General features: G+C 40.0%; 1 protein-coding gene across 2 annotated transcripts in view; it reads right to left on the reverse strand.

Moving 5' to 3' along the window:
- STK32B (serine/threonine kinase 32B) overlaps positions 1 to 16,727 on the reverse strand; it is a 150,667-nt gene that overhangs the window by 50,237 nt on the left and 83,703 nt on the right. For both annotated transcript variants that reach the window (XM_035891095.1, XM_035891094.1), the window contains exon 4: positions 6,352 to 6,389. In XM_035891095.1, the coding sequence (XP_035746988.1) occupies positions 6,352 to 6,389 (38 nt within the window). The remainder of the gene's footprint in view (positions 1 to 6,351; positions 6,390 to 16,727) is intronic.

The raw sequence follows: 16,727 nt of genomic DNA on the forward strand, positions 1-16,727 counted from the left end.
AGAGAAGTGTGGCCCTAAGGCGTGCGGATGGCAGGGCTCGGTGGGAGCCTGGGGCGTGGAGGGAGGCTCTGTCTGGGGCTGAGCCAGAGCAGGGGGTGGTGGGGAATGAATTCCCTGCACCCGCCGGCAGCGGAGGAGGGCTGGAGGGATGGCGAGGCAGAGCTCTGCCTGCCTGCGCACCCCACCAAACCCTTTCAACTCTTTTAAGCCTAGTGACTTGGTTTTTTGAGGGTGGGGTTAAGTTTTTTATTCCTGGAGTGAGTATTTCAAGAGGCAGTTAGATCCCAATTCTCTATAGGAGTCTTTCTAATCAGCCTCTAATAAATCTTCTACTGTTGCATATAGGAAAAGGAAAGGTAGCTATTGCTGTGGTAAATATGCCGTGGTACTGGCTACTTCATACTGTTTCCAAAATTTCAGTTCAGGGGGACTTTTTCCCATCTGACCTTCACACCTTGTACTTTCTGGATATTATTGTGAACAACTAAATGTCAAACCCAAGCCCGTACCCTGGCTCCCCTCTCAGGTACAACATTGGACAAAGCAATGTGTCAATGCCCCTTGGGTTTCGCTTTTAGGAGCTGTGAAGCAGAGCAGCGGACAACAAATTCAGCAGTACCTACCTAAATTCAAGTATCACAGGGAAGGAGCTCATTGCTTAATGCCCAAGGCTGCATGACCCCATGTGATAATAAGATGATGGAGGAGAGAAGGGAAGAGAAGGCAAATGGCCGCATTCCTCCGGCTCTCCGAAGAGTGGATTTTTCAAATCATCCCAGAGTGCACAGACTTCACTTACACCAACATGTACATTGTAAGCAGAAAGTACCTCAGTGGAAATTGTTTCAAAAATTGCATTCCTCCAAGCAGCTTCCAGTTAAGGCTCTAACTGGGAAAAGTTGTGAGTTAATACCTCCAGTGCAGTGTATGACTCCGAGAAGCCTTATGCATGTGCTTCGTATTTATATATATATATATTTATATATTTTATATAGAGATAGTATATAATTATATATAATATTTATATATATAAAGCGCCTATCACCATGTTAATAAACATTCTTTGGAACCACTCTGACACCAGAGGTAAGAACAGGAGTCAGCCTGTTGGTACCTCAGCACTTCTGTTTCCAATCAATTAAAAAAAAAGAAAAAAGGTGTGGCTTTTATGCCTCTCTCTTTCACATGGCCTGAATCCCAGTGCCTGAGGTAAACAGCAAATGATCTTTGTTTGGACCGTTATTTATTTTTTGTTAAATCAGAACAAATCATAATGATATTAATATGAATCCTGCAAGGTGGCTGAGGCTGGCTGGCTAACATTTAGCAGAGGAAAATGTACACGACTTCAAACCTCATTGAATTTTTCAGAGTCTGAAACCGAAGGGGTGAATGTGAGGGCAAAGAGAAGAAATTCCAGACTGGAGTTAATGCCACCGGCTCAGCGCACATCAGAGCTGATGGGAAATCTCAACACAGTAACATTTTTAGAGTAAATTCAGATTCTGGTTTGCCCTCAGAAGGTCAAACCCTATGAACAATTTGAAAAGTGTCTCTCTGGGTTCATCTGTACTACGTACAAGAGCGTAAGCTCGTATGCACTTGAACTTGGCCTGACTTGGCAGTCTGCCACTTCCCATCAGGGAGATGATTAGAAACCTTATTGCGCTGCTGTAGAGGGGTTCAGCGGGGCTGTGCATTTCAAAAGGGCAGGCTGTTTCATGGCCATGTAGGCATGCAAAAGTTTCAAATATATTTTCAAAGTGTAGATAGCTTCACGTGAATGAATTACGCTCAGGACACTCATCTTGTTAATCAACATCAGAGGGTTAAATGAGACACAGTCCTTGAAAACTGTCTGCGGGTTATGATGAGGACCAGCCCTAATGCAGTCCCACCAGGTACATCTTTAGTGGACACTTTATATCTCCTGGACATCACTATAGAGTAATAACGTTGCCAGTTCTGTTGTTCAGAAGTTAACATCAGGGTTCTAAATACTGAATTTATGGGTGGGTTTTTCATCCTATTTTTGGATTTAAGACCAGGATTTCTCATTGGCTGCATTTTTCAATTTTGCTGTTAATTTTCAAGTGAGAGCTGAGATTTTCATGTAATCAAGGAAATAGAGGTTTAAGGAAAACCTTGGTGATCATAAAGCAATATAATCACATATAAAGAGGCACATACAAATGGCAGCTTGAATATGCCTTGCTCTCTCATAAGAGAAATAATTACTGAGTAAAATTATCACTAACATGCAAAAGTCCATTGTAAAAAAAACCCCAAACCTAATAAAACATAATTAGACCTGTTAAGGCTAAGAGTGAAATATTAGGCCTGTGATTTCGTATGGAAGGAACCACAAGGAAGCAGTTCCAACTCCAGAAGTAGGAGGCATTCAGTTTAATTAGCAGATAGCACCTTCAAAATGAACAAACAGATAGCGAGCCTTCACATAATCTGTGTTTAAGTTAAGGAACACTTTGCCACAAGACTTTAAGGATGCTAAAAATTTTGTCCACTCAAGGAAGCACCAGAAAAGACCACAGAAAAGACCACTGAAAGTTATTAAATGCATGGAAACCATATCCAGCTCAGGAAATACTTGAAGATGGAGGTCGAGTGAATATGTGGGGCAAGTACCACAAAATCCTTCCTCGTTTTATATCCTGCTCTGTCATTCACTTTTTGGCAACTCTTGGAGATAAGAAACTCAATTAGATGGGTCTTTGATCCAGTGTGGTTGCCATTCTGCTCTGAAACTGAAAGCCTGCGTATCCATATCACTATCTATGGCAACAGAGAGGGGCAAAGGGAATGGAGCGGTGCCTTATGAGGAGAAATGAAAAAGGCTGAGGTTCTTCAGCTGAGACAGGAGAGCACTGAATGGGTTTTTGAATGTCATGAAGATTGTGATTGTAAGCTAGTATTTACCAAATCCTGCCATTCTGGAAGTAGATGTTTTTTTGAAAGGAGAATGTTTTAAATCAGATGAAAGAAAACACTTTTCTTTCATGAAGGATGGTGAATTTCTACAACGTTGCTTCAGGAGGTTGTAGAGGCCAATATCAGCAGCAGCTTCAAAGAGGCAGGGACGAACTCATTGACAAAGGTTCATCCAGATTTTAAAGGGGAATATACAGAGATATTCTAATATCCTAATACAAAAAAGGTGGGTGATAGGGAGCACTGAACCGTTCGATGACTAGAAGTGGCAAAGGGCATGCTCCATGAATAGCTTCTCATGCTACTGGCTGTGACAGAATACCAACCAAGGTCTTGGGTCTGACCCACCAGGGAGTTCTTCCTCAGTAAAGCAAGCAGCGACCTTGCTGGGTCTTATGAAATGATGTCCTGAAAAACTTAGAGGAAATCAAACCCTTGCAAATTCCCTGAAGGCAGAGTGTAATAACAGCATGGGCACTGGTCAATGCAAAACCTGGGTGCCAAAGTAGAGCCTCATAATTTCTGCAGAATGATCAGAAATGATAATATCAATGGTGCTACCAAATAGCTGTAGAAATGATGTTATCGTCTCTGAAAAAAGGCAATGTACTGATCTGTTTGCTACTGCTTGTTTTTCTGTATTTTAGGCATTCCACATCTCCTTAGACATCATAGCTAATAAATCGTGGAACGATTTAAGGACACCTTTAATTTCTTTGACATTTCAGAAAAAAATACAACATGGACCAGACTTGCCAGCTTTCAGTTGTGATCACTATTATTTCAGTTATATTGTCCTAAGCCATTAATATGAAAGGAATAGTGCAGGAAGCAGAATACTGTTATTAAGAGTATTCTATAATGCTTTTCTCTGTACAATACAATAATAACAGCTCTCCTGAACCGTCAGGTAGTCCCTTCAGCTATCACCGGAATAATTCTGTTTCAGCTGCATGTTAGCAGAACAGAGCACTGCTCCTATATTTAGAGATTAGTGTTAACTGTAAGAGGAAGAGCTTTCTGGGAATGCTGAGAGGGAAACGTAACAAGAGAGCTTCATGGACAGCAGTCACTTCCTTAGAGAGGTCTGATTCTGGTTCAGAGAGTGAAACCTGAAAATATCCCTGCTGTCTCTCCTCAGATGAGACTCTCCTACGGGATGAAGAATCTCTCCAGAAGACCAGGCAGTCGTCTTCTGGTAGGGGCTGAACTCTATTTTAAGCAGCTGATTACCCCATTCTCACATAACATTACACTTCTTGTGATCATCAAACATTTGTTTCCACTGATGCATCAGAACCTGTGCTCAGCAGAGCTGAGATGTGGCTTTGCTGAAAAGTATATGCAAAAATTCAGGCTTCCTCTGCCAGAATGATTTTGAATATGTTGTATACATTTTTGAAGTTTTTTTCTTTGCAAATTAGGTTGATCATTTTTATGGGTTAAGAAAAGTCTCCTGTTTTCACTGCTTCTGTATTCCTGTGATATATTCCCTAAGCCATACAGATAAACTGTTGTGAAACTAGTTTTAATGAGCAGAAATATCTCTAATCTACAATCTTGGTATATGTTATGAAAGTCAGTCAGTTTAACTGCTTGAAGACGTAAGGCAAGGGCAAGGGCCTAACACTTCACTTTGACTTCAGCCAAAACAGGTTTTTTCAGTGAGGTCAAAGCAATCTAACTCACTGAGACAAACCCTCAGTCCTAAATGTTGTGCATACGCAATTCCATAATACTTCGCGTAAGCGCAGTTTGTTTAATGAACTATAAGAAAGGCCCAGGGGTAAAGCCAAGCATATAGGAAACTGTTGTGCCATCTTAGAGGCCGCAGGCTAAAATAAAGTTCCTTCCTGTGCACCTGGTTAGACGTATATTAGGTGAATTTGTTATGCTTCCTCTACAGCCTAGCGTATTTATGTTGCATATATTTAGCACATTTTTCCATTAAGTGACATCTGATGATTCTGTAAAAATGATGTTACTATGTTGCAGCTTAATCAAAGCTTTTATGGCCTTCAAGGATAGCATTCATCTTGCAAAACGTACATCTATAAACTGGATATCTACATCTTTACTCAAAACTTCTAGGTATTAGACACCAAAGAGAAGTAGATACCGGTGTATAGTGCAGCCATCCAAACTAGATCAGATGATCTAATCCATGTCTGTCTTTCAGTTATCTGTAAAGAAAGTCTGTGGTGACGAGCATGGTAGGAGACACCCATCCTACCGATGTAACCTCATTTAGTGAGTCGAAGTGTGTGGACCTGTATTCAGGTGAGAGAATGACATATCCCAACCACATAACATGTCTGTAAACCAAAGATCCATGAGCTGATTAATTCTGCCAACCAAGGTCTATCTGCAAGTCTGGAGAAGCACGGTTGTTTCACCACTTGTCTGCAGGTGTGCTATGAGGGAGCAGTATTCCGCTGCTTTGCAGAAAAGGGGCTATCCACCCAAAATTTCCGAGCTGGTTATCGTTAACTTTGTTACTGAAAAGCTTATGATCACCAAAAGCCCTTCATTCTGCAGCATAGCACTCACTCTGGGGTAGCTGCTTCTCTGCATTATTTGAGCCCGCGTAGGAAAGCTCTCGCAAGAGGCTGATTTTGTGCAGTAATTGACCTTGATGAGGGACAAGGAGAGATAAGGGCAAACCGTACTTCAAAGGCTGTCAATCAGAGATTTAACACACTCCTAGTCTTTTCATGTTGCCTTTGACATCTTTAATTCACCCAAGACTTAAAGACAAGAGATTGCTATTTCATGCTTATTTGCTGATATTAGTGTCTAGGGAACATTAGCACTTATGGGTCTGAAACATTAAATTTCTGAAGTTCTACATGGCTTAAAAGTCCAATATTATTTAGCATTATTAATCATTAAAGCCAGAACTACACATAGAGCCATAAAATTTTTGCAGACTTAGAGGCAAATTTCCAAATTCCGTATCTAAGTTTAGGGAAGTAATTTCAGATATGTGCATGAGAAACAATTTGCTATATAAAATTTCTTAGCCCTTCAGGTGTTTTAGAAGAGAAAATAAATGCTTGGTACTGTTCTACTGGTAGGTCCCTAAAAAGGTCTTATGGTCATTTACAGTAATCCCGTTAATAAAATAGTAACTTCTTTTTATCAGGTGTCCCTGGTGTTCCCAATTCACATCAAACTCCTTCCTTTTCAGGTCTTGCAAGTGTCAAATAATTTTTTTTTTTTTTTTAAATATTACAGAAGGCACAAATTACAAAATCCACAAGGTGGACAGAGGGACAGAGAAAGTCCAGATTTAGATGGGAATCCAACATCTGAGGCTGATCTACAAAGCATGTCATGAGCATGTCACTGAGATCTCACGAATTAGAGATATCTGAGAGAAAGCAGTCAATATTCACTTACCATGCTCATCCAGGAGTATGTTGTCAGGTTTGATGTCCCTGTAAAATAAGGAAAGGAATGCATTACATTTCATAGCCGAAGAAAACCCGCAACCTGATTTCCCCATCTGGGTATGAGGGCCAAGTCACTTAAATCATTACAAACCCAAGGAAAACCATACCATACACAAAGGGAAATTATTTTTATCTACATCTTTTTACTGCCCCAAGAAAACATGCATACTAAAGAGACTCTCAAGGTTTCCATTTCATGTGGTTTTGTTTTCATATGTTTAGCATTGACATGGATTTGGTTTTCAAGATTATGGACTTTATTCTTTATAGCAGCGGGAATGATGAGATGGAAGATTTTCATCTAGAAGGTGCCTGATTGCCTCAGGGACTCTGCATTTGACAGACCCAAGAAATCATTTAATTGGAAACATCAGTGATCTACGCTTTCTGCCAGACCCCACTAATTTGCCATGTTCACATGCATGATCACTCTCATATTGTAGAGTCCTGCTAGCTATCTTATGCTAACTGGGTAAGCCTAGCAGCTCTCCTTTTAGCCCCCAAATCCCCACTTGGCTGTCTGTAATGGCAGGTAGCATGCTGGGGAAAGGAGCGGGGATAAGGGATGGTGGACATCATCATGTGCTGAAGCATCAGCTCAACTCTGCCCTTCTTAGCACAAGGGAACAACATTGCCCTAGAGAGCTGCACTTTCAGGATTGTTTGCCATGGACCTACATTCATGCTGCTGCCAGGAGGGATGGAGACAGCTTTTCCCAACCATTGTCAGGCATTCCCACTCTCTTTCTTGGTCCAGCGCCATTGCTCAAGGTGCGGAACTGCTCTGGGGGAAACTCATCTCTTCCCTTTGCCAGCCAGGATCGGTCCCTGCTTTGGCTCACCCTGTGTCTCGGTGAGTATGATGTGGCAGTGCTGTGTGGCACTGCCTTTTCACTGGCAACTTGCCGTTCATGCAATTTTGAAGTCATGTTCTTGGTGTGGTGTTGCCAGAGTGGGAGATGTATCAGTCCACCTTGAGCAAAACATTTGCCCCTTGGGCTGAATTTTCCACTGCTCTCAAAAGAGAAGGCACAGTAAACTGTCAAAATAAGCTGTTGAATGAGTCTGCAAATGAACCCCAAAGAACTTCCGCCTCCATAATTCTTTTTTAGCCAAGGGATGACTTGATTATTCTAATTTAAACATTTCTCAGAAAATTCTATCCTGACTGAAATACGTATTAATACATACTTAGATTTCACTAACAAGCTTTGTCCAGCATGCCTGTAAATGAAATAAGGAAAAAGCAAAATGTTCAAAAGAAAAATGTCTTGTACCAGAACACCTTTTTTTGTTTTTTAAATTAGAGAATGACTTCTAAAGGAAACATCATACAGGAATAACATAGCAATAGCAATCATAATATATATATTGCTTGCATGATATGAGCTCAGTCATCACCCAAACTTGACCCTTTTGTTGACAAAAGAAGGAGGTTTACAGCTTAGTATTCTGAATTCCACATTTTCTGGCCTTTCCTGAGAATCATATGAAATTATGAAGTACACTAAGATTATGTATATAATGTATATACCTGATTATGTATACATACATCTGTGTAGCAGCAGCTGGGGAAACATAGGATAAATAAGAAATTATTTTGGATCATTCCCTGCACATTTGGAAATAATGTAGGATGTGTATATGTCTGTGTGAGGAAAAGGATCTCACTATGAACTACCAACTGGAATGGAAATTTAAAATTATACCAATATTTCAGTGTGAAATCCTGTATTTCTTCTGCACAACTTACAGGCTATCTATAATTGCCTGATTCGGTAGCAGTTCCAGCTATATGTGTAATATAAGGGGAAGGCTCTCCTAGAGCCCACGTCATCCACAAACCCCCAAACTCTGACTTGTCTTTCCTCTCCCCTGTAGTCACTTGTCATATCATTTACCATATCAAACAATCTCCTTCCCTGATTTCATATGGGTGAAGTTGTAAGTTACAGGCAAACTGTAGGATTAAATAACTTTGCTTGTATTATAAAACTTCTCTTTGGTTGTATTATGGTAGGAAATTCAATACATTTTTATATGTAATGTTATATCTGATCTCTCAATTGATAAGACAATTTTTGGAAGAGCTACTGTTCAGCTGGTATCAAATATATTTACTAGTGACAAAACAAGATTTTGGTTTTGGTAGTGGTTTTCTGATAAGAGTTGGAATTGTGATTTCATGTTCAATAGTCTTTGTGGTTGATCCACAACTTGAAAATACAGCAATGACTTTCAGCAGAAATAAGCACGTCATAGTTTTGACTGTTGTTGAATTAAATATTTTAAACTTTGTCTCCACAAAGTTTAAAAAGCACAATCTGACTCTGCACTTCTGATGTGGGGAAAAGATTGGGGTCACACCCAAATACATTAGGGCCTTTCTGTGGCTTCCTAAAATCAGTGATACATTCAACATCACTCCAAACTTCTCCCCAGTTCAAGAAAATAAAAGTTAAGAATTGGAATGGTACAATCATTAGTCCTTCACCAAGAATAAATCTGATCAAAAGGAGAAATTCAGCTTTATGAGCTACTGCCACGTGGATAAAAATGCAGCATCCAGGGATTGCTCATTACAAGACTGTGTCTTTTCTATCTTTTTTTTAAGAAGGTGAGTTTAAATAAGTTGAATATCTGCTATGACAATGCACCATTAAATAGACTTTTTTATACATTTTTATTGCCACCAGAAAAGACAAATCCACTTGACAACTGTATGTATCATCAAATATATTCTTCATGCAGTTGCATCTGTAATGTTCAGAAAGCTGAGTGGTAAAATTAGGTCTGTGCTTATCTTTCTGTGACTAATTCAGGCAGCGGCTGATACTTGATACAGATATGCACAGCCCATAAAGCCTTTCCCATCTAAGGGATCTTCCCCACTGTGGGCTCTGCAGACTTCTCGTTCTGCTCCGGGGCAGGACTGTGGCTGGGGGACCGCCTTGTGCAGAGCAGCCCAACCCCTCAGTCCCTGAGGCAACTTGAGAGACTCATAAATGTGCCTCAAATCTCAAAATAGGCTATTTCAGACTGCTTTTACAGTGAGAAAATCCATGGGATAACATAAGCCAGAAGGTGAACAAGTTTCTTAAGTAAGATGCTGCTGTTTTGGGATGACATACCTGGAGATGTGCGTGATGCCTAGATTCACATGGCAGGTGAGAAAGCAAAAAGTGACAGGTCACAGTAAAGAGTGGCTTCCAGCAGCACTCTGTGATGTGGTTATCCCCAGTTTACAGCACAACACTAAAAGCTCTCCTCTCCAGGGGCAGCTTCTGAAAGCGCCATGGACTGCAGAGGAGCAAGGCCACTGCTCCACCCTTGCACTGACCGCTGCTTGCGGCCACAGGGTGGGGGCTCCTAGAAAGAGTTCAGAGGAGAGCAACAAGGATGATAAAGGGACTGGAGCACCTCCCCTATGAGGAAAGACTGAGAGAGTTGGGCTTGTTCAGCCTGAAGAAGAGAAGACTGAGAGGGGACCTCGTCAACACATACAAATATCTTAAAGGTAGATGTCACAAGGATGGAGCCAGACTCTTCTCAGAGGTGCCCAGCGACAGGACAAGGGGCCATGGGCACAAACTGAAACATAAGAGGTTTCAGTTGAATACAAGGAAAAACTTCTTTACTTTGAGGGTGACCAAGCACTGGAACAGGCTGCCCACGGGGGTTGTGGAGTCTCCTTCTCTGGAGATATTCAAAGCCCGCCCGGACGAAGTCCTGTGTAACATGCTCTAGGAGAACCTGTTTTAGCAGTGGGGTTGGACTGGGTGATCTCTGGAGATCCCTTCCAACCCTTGCCATTCTGTGATTCTGTGATTCAACACAGTCAATGGGAAGACCTGGCAGGTCTAGGAGCATTGCAATTAAAGTTACCAGATATATTCAGAATGGGCTTCTGGCAGCTATTATACAAAAGACAGCTAGTTCCTTTAAGTAAATACTCCATTTAAATTCATTTAAATAGTAAAAACACTGTGTAAGTAGTAATTCAAACACGTTAAGTAAGTGAAATTCTGTTTTAGCTACACATCGGTTTTTCAGAAAACATTTTTACCCTTAGCATGCATGTTCAAACAACAAGGTGTGAAATTCAGCACCTTAGCTTCAGGGATGTCTTGTTATGCATATCCCTAGCTAAGAGAATGGATTGAAACACTCATTTCGTAATCCAAGTATCTTGAACCAGCTCATGAAATAAATTGAAGGAATTTTGCAGGGAGAAAACTTACTCACAGTTTGGATTCAGAAGAGCCCTGGGCTGCCCTCTAAGCATTCAGCGAGCAATGACCAGCAGAACTGTGGCAGCGTCCTTGATACTGATTTCATAAACATGATTTTCTCAGTCTGTACCAGTGCTACTCCAACTCTTTTTATACACAGAAAAATCAGAGCAACATAAAAACAGGAGTAGAGAAACCTTCAAAGCTTTCCTTAGTGACAGGACCAGGCATAACTAATGTAACAGCTGGCCCAAGAAACCCAGAGGTGTGGACAAATGAGAAAAAAATTGGAAAAATTGCAGTTTAATTGCCACTTGTGATACTGCCTGTGAAACCATTTCTAGCTTTCTTCAATTGCTTTAGCTACAAACATCAAACTAAAACTTCCTGAAGGATGAAAGTACAGTAAGAAGGTGCTGCATATAATTTCCAAATGGGAAAGAATGATTAATAATCTATTTGTATCTTCTGTAATATCTAGGCCAAGTGGGCATCCAGTGCTTGAAGATATTCCCTCTGCATGGAGGAAAATCATGACCGTGGCTTAACCCATGTTCACTGTATGTGCCAGTCAGAGTCCCTGAAACTCACTGGAAAGGTGCACAATGATTATAAAGGACTCAGGCTCACTTACCTGCAGGTTTAATTACCACTTCCATCAATGCTTCTTTCTGGTGTTACTAAGTGGGGTAGAAGCAGATTTCTAAATTAAGAAGCGGAGAGGTTGTGCAGTCTTCATCCTTGGAGGTTTTCAAGACCAGAGTGGATAAACCCCAGGCAACCTGGTCTGATCTTAAGGCTGACCCTGATTTGGGCAGAATATTAGACTGGAGGCCTCTGGAGGTCCCTTCCAGGCCAAATTAGCCTGTGAGTCTATGAAAAATAATGTATCCAAGTTCAAAGTCCACTATTCTTATTCACCCTCCTTTTGGCTACAGGCAAGTTCATGGAAGATTGAAGAGACCTGGGAGAGGACTGTATACGTAGAATTTAGTGAGTCTTTGGCATAGTCCACTGCAGCTGGAAGCTAGTCAGAGCTTCCGCATGTTAAATTCTGTCATGGGGCTTGAATCCTCATTAAGAAAACAGTAGGAATAAATAGCTTATCTTCAGCACAAAAGGAGGTTAAAATTGAAATGCTCTGCAGTTCAGTAGTGGAGAGGTGTAACACAGTATTTATTAGCTATGTGAAGTGGTAAAAGCATGAAGAGTATTTCACTTGAAGAGGACTCTGAGACATCTCAGTACGAGTGAGCAAAACTAAGTGATCATATTGCCAGCACCAGATAAAATGAACTATAGACACAAATTATATACGTACATCAGAAGGGGACAATCTGAATTAATCATTGGGATTAATAACCATAAATAACCTTCCAGAGGTCACACTTTTATGTCCCTTATGTAGGTCAAAGAGTCATAGAAAAGAAGACTGAAAAACGTGGTGGTGCCATTTGCTCTAAAGCTCAAAATCCAGAACAATCTCCAAAAAAGTTTCACATGCGCTGCTACCAATTAGCAACCAGGACATTGTAACTTCTGATCTCTACTGATATCGACTGGACTTGAGACACTGATTTAGAAATGAAAGGTGTGTGGTTGGTGAAGTCAACCATGAATTGCCCAGTTTTTCTCAAGGAAAAAATGTAATGGCTGGTTCACTGAATACCACTTCACATTGATGACACCTAATTCTAAGTAGGTTGCAGAAGAATATGAAAAAAGGACATTATGCTGCAATTTAAACCAAAGGTAGGTCCTTTGGGTTACCTGATTTCATAGCACCTGAAAGAAAGCAGTCAAAAAAGAAAAGATCTGGGGAAGACTGAACAGAAAATTTCCCTGAGAGTAAAGAACAAATAGATTAGGGCTGTTCAGTTAACAGAAGAGATTTGTAAGATGTAATGTAACAGGCATATAAAATAATAAATAGCACCTAGATGGTCAATAGAACTCTTCTATTTGCTTTTGGAACATGAAAACCAGGTTCATATTTCAGAAAACTGAAGTGAACTAAGCAAACAGGGTTTTATTTATACAACTCAGAGTTAAACTCAAGTCCATTACTACAAGACATAACTGCGTAAAAATGCTTCAGAGGCTTAAACAAGGATTTAGCCATTGATGTGAATAACAGAACCACCAGCTAGAGTTCCTCCAGCTAAGATTAATCTAACTGATGTAGGAAAGCACTTCTGCAGCAAGTACAGATGCTGTCTTCCCTTCACATTTTTGAATCGCATCAATAATAATGCCAAACACAAGATCTGTGCTTTTCCTTAAATCTGGGAGAACTGAAAAACTAACACTGCCCTTCTGTTCTATTCTGCTTTCATATTTTACAGCAAACATGAAAACACCACAGGCTTGGTTTCTGCCATGTTTAAATTTGTGATTTTTGCTTTTGCCAATATTTTTTCCTTATTTCATCAAAAGGGTTCATGTGTTTCCAACACAGGGGCAGCTGTTATTTGCCAGTCTAAGCTGCTTTTTAGTATTATCAGAGGAAATACTTCAGTTATAACAGTTCTGGATGGCTCTGAATTCACATGTGTAATAACCTCTAACCCTTTATTTGGCATCAGGAAAAACCCAAAGTGCGTTCTTTCAACTTTACGTATGATGGATTTCACTCTTTGCCTTGCTGGCTCAGAGCAGGATTTAACTTATTATCACATTTCCATTCTCTTGAGCTCCTAAAATCCCACAGTAACATCTATGAGCATTTAAGCTGATAGCAGTTTTACCAGCATGGCTTATTAGGAGTATTTCCACTTTTTAATGATGATTGGTTTTCTCCAAATGAAGATCGTTGAGGTTTCAAACCTTCATTAACCAAAGGTAACTTACAGAGAAAACTCAGTTGTATCCAGACTCATGAAATGAAGTCTTAGATTTTTAAAAGCAGCTCTTAACTTCATTTGTTTGAATAAACTGAAGACATGGACTCACTTTCATTCAAAAGACAGAATCTAGTGTATGAACAAGGGGTGTAAATTGAAACGAGAGAGGTTCAGATTAGATATAAAGGAAAACTTTCACTGTGGGGACAGACAAGCAGTGGAACAGGCTGCCCAGAGGCATGGTGTGGCCATCAACCCTGGAGTTTTTCAAGACATGACTACATAAATCCCTGGGAAGCCTAATCTGATGTCATAGCTGATCATGCTTTAAGCAGAATGTTGGACTAGAGACCTCCTGAGGTCTTTTCCAACCTGAATTTTTCCTATGATCCTTTATGTTTAAGCAAGTTCTGCAGGGAGCAAAGAGGGCTTTCTCCACCCTTCAAGTCAGGAACAGCAACTGAGCAGCTTCCTATAAACCACACCTAGACCCGCAGCCCATAATGAGCCTCCACTGGGGTGGTGGTAATGCTTACAGCCTACTGACAATAAAACTCCATGGGTCACAAGGTATGATTGTCTCAGTGTGGATGTGGTGAGCCAATATTTCCATGAGTATTGCTAAAATTCATTGGCTTACAGTTAAGGCAGCCGGTGCCCTTGCAGAATGCTAAGGATTTTTTTCTCAGAGATTGTTTCAAAATATCCAACAGAGAAAATAAATTAGGTGGATTTTGCATGCTCATGCAAGATCCAGACAAAGGCCCTTGAAGTCAATGGAAGGATTGCATTGGCTTCAGTAGACACCGTTTCAACCCTAATAAAGTTTTTCTTGTACTCTTTTCTCTTTAGTGCTGACAATCTAACTGTACATTGTGTAGAATAAACCTTGAAATACTGAATTTAAAGGTATTTTTCTTAATTATGCAGCACATTAATTACATTAACATTTTTTTCCTTATGGAGAAATAGGCATTTGAATTTACTGTTTTCACTGGGAAAAAGAAACTTGTATTAAGATCACAGAAAATCACATTAATTAATTTTTAATTTATTGTGACCTTCACAATCCTGTTTGCCTTCTCTTTGCCAAAATAGTTCCAACAGTCATAACTGAAGGTGAGCATTGGTTACATTCTTGGATATAGGGAATGCTATTTGAAGACTAGGAGTCTGCACTGACTATTAGATGCAAGCGTTACAGTCTAGAAGACAGCTGCTACCGTTAAAAAAAAAAGCACAGTAGAAAGCAACAACCTCTGGATAACAACCTGAAGTCATGCAGGGATACTTCCAATAACCTCAGTTTACTGAGTACCTGATTCTCTCAAATATTAAATTTTTCTCAATTATTTGCTCACAACTCATTTATATACTACAGAATATACCTGACCAGAGCCTTTTTTTTTTTATTATTTTTTTTTAGGTTTCATTAGTCACACCAATGTTTCACATTAAATCACAAGTATATACCTGCCACATAATAATAAACCAATGTGACATGAGTAGTTCTGGACAATTTTCATTAAGATTAATATTAGCTGTGTAACAGTTCTTAACAGCCATAAAAATGGTAATGAGTTGGGAAATACAAGTTTCAGCTATGGATTATTCAAGTTCACATGAGGCTTATCACTGTATGAGAACACTGAAGTGAACCATATCATAAATTATAAAAGGGTTTTCCCCTGATTATGGAAAGAAATGTGAACAAATTCTGATTTTCACAGATAGGGACATGATTTCCTTCCTATCTGATATTTAGATTCACAAATAATACAGAAGTCCAAGGCATGCGATTCATAAAGAAAGTGAGTACCTGCGTAGTGAGGTTCTCTTATGGCAAATTTGTTGAAGCTTTGAATGAAGGAAAAGTCCATATATACTGGCCACTGTACAACCAAGAGACGCATTTGGTCAGAGGTGTTTTGCTTCTCTAAGGGCAGCACAGAAATGTTGTATTCCCCAGAGCTGAACCGTGCAGGGTACCTACCAAGAGCGCTTGCTCAAGAAATAGCCTTAATGAAGTCTGGTGCATCCTCTCTTCCTTTCATCAACACCTCATCACTCATTTTTCTTTTTAGGTTTTTGTTCCTGACCAACATCCTTCCTAGTTTCAAGAATTGTTCAGTGGTATTAAAATAGAATCATAGTAAGAATCTTAGAGTTCTTTACTGTTATTTCCAATCAACTGGATGGGAATGCAAGACTTCTAGCTTCTCCAGACCTCTGATTGCCAGGTCACATACCCCTCACTTAGATCTCACCAGTAATTGCTGCACTTACTGTCCTTTCATAAAAAGACCTTCAGAGCCTTCTGTTCCTGCTCTAATGAATGCGATGCCATGCCATGATCCTGTGAATCACTGTAATTTTGAAACTTAAAGACTTCAGTAAAACTGGAAATTAGCTGAGAAGATGTGGAATTAGATTATGAGAGATCTGTAAAGAAGAAAACCTCTTGTGGATGCTTATTTGTATGAATCTGGATGTGCTTCCACAAGGCACCACATCTAACACCCAAGCCACCAGAATAATTGAGTTCAGAAATAGGCTCTCACAGTTCACGGTGTCTGGCTAAAACAGGAATGAGGAAACAACGTCTGTTAATAGAAGCCACTGGTCATCGGTGTGGACAGCAGAGGCAGAAACAAGTGATTGAGATGATGAAAAATTAAAGTACCAGTCCTGATTTTTACATATTTAGACCTGATCTAATTCACTGACAACCAGAGACAAGTTACACATGTAATTTATTGTTATACGGCTTTTGATGAGCTGAGCTATTTCTAGGAATAAATAAAAAAGAATGCACCTTTTTTAGTTATTTCTCTCTTGAGTAAGGAGGAAATTCCAGCACAGCTGAGATCCACTAATTCTGCCTGAAAGCAAATTAAACTGCGATTTTGCACCAGGATGTCCATGCATAAATTCACCTTCTGAGAATCAAAGGGTACAATAATTCATTCAATGAACTCAGCCATTTCCATTTGCACTTTCTGGAGCCTGTTATACACAGAGGACTTGCAATGTCAAAGGGCATCATTTCCAGTGCCCTATTCTAGTCTGAAATGTCAAAAAGCATAAAATATTAATTCGCCTAAGTTCTGTCCAGTGGAACATACTTAGGCAGCCTGTGCTGGTTTTGGCTGGGGTGGAGTTAATTTTCCTCACAGTAGCTGGCATGGGGCTGTGTTTTGGATTTGTTCTGGAAACAGTGTTGGTAGCACAGGGATGCTTTCGTTCCT

Source organism: Egretta garzetta, unplaced genomic scaffold, assembly GCF_000687185.1.
Source record: "Egretta garzetta isolate BGI_Z169 unplaced genomic scaffold, ASM68718v1 scaffold193, whole genome shotgun sequence".
In the NCBI taxonomy this organism is placed as follows: Eukaryota; Metazoa; Chordata; class Aves; order Pelecaniformes; family Ardeidae; genus Egretta; species Egretta garzetta.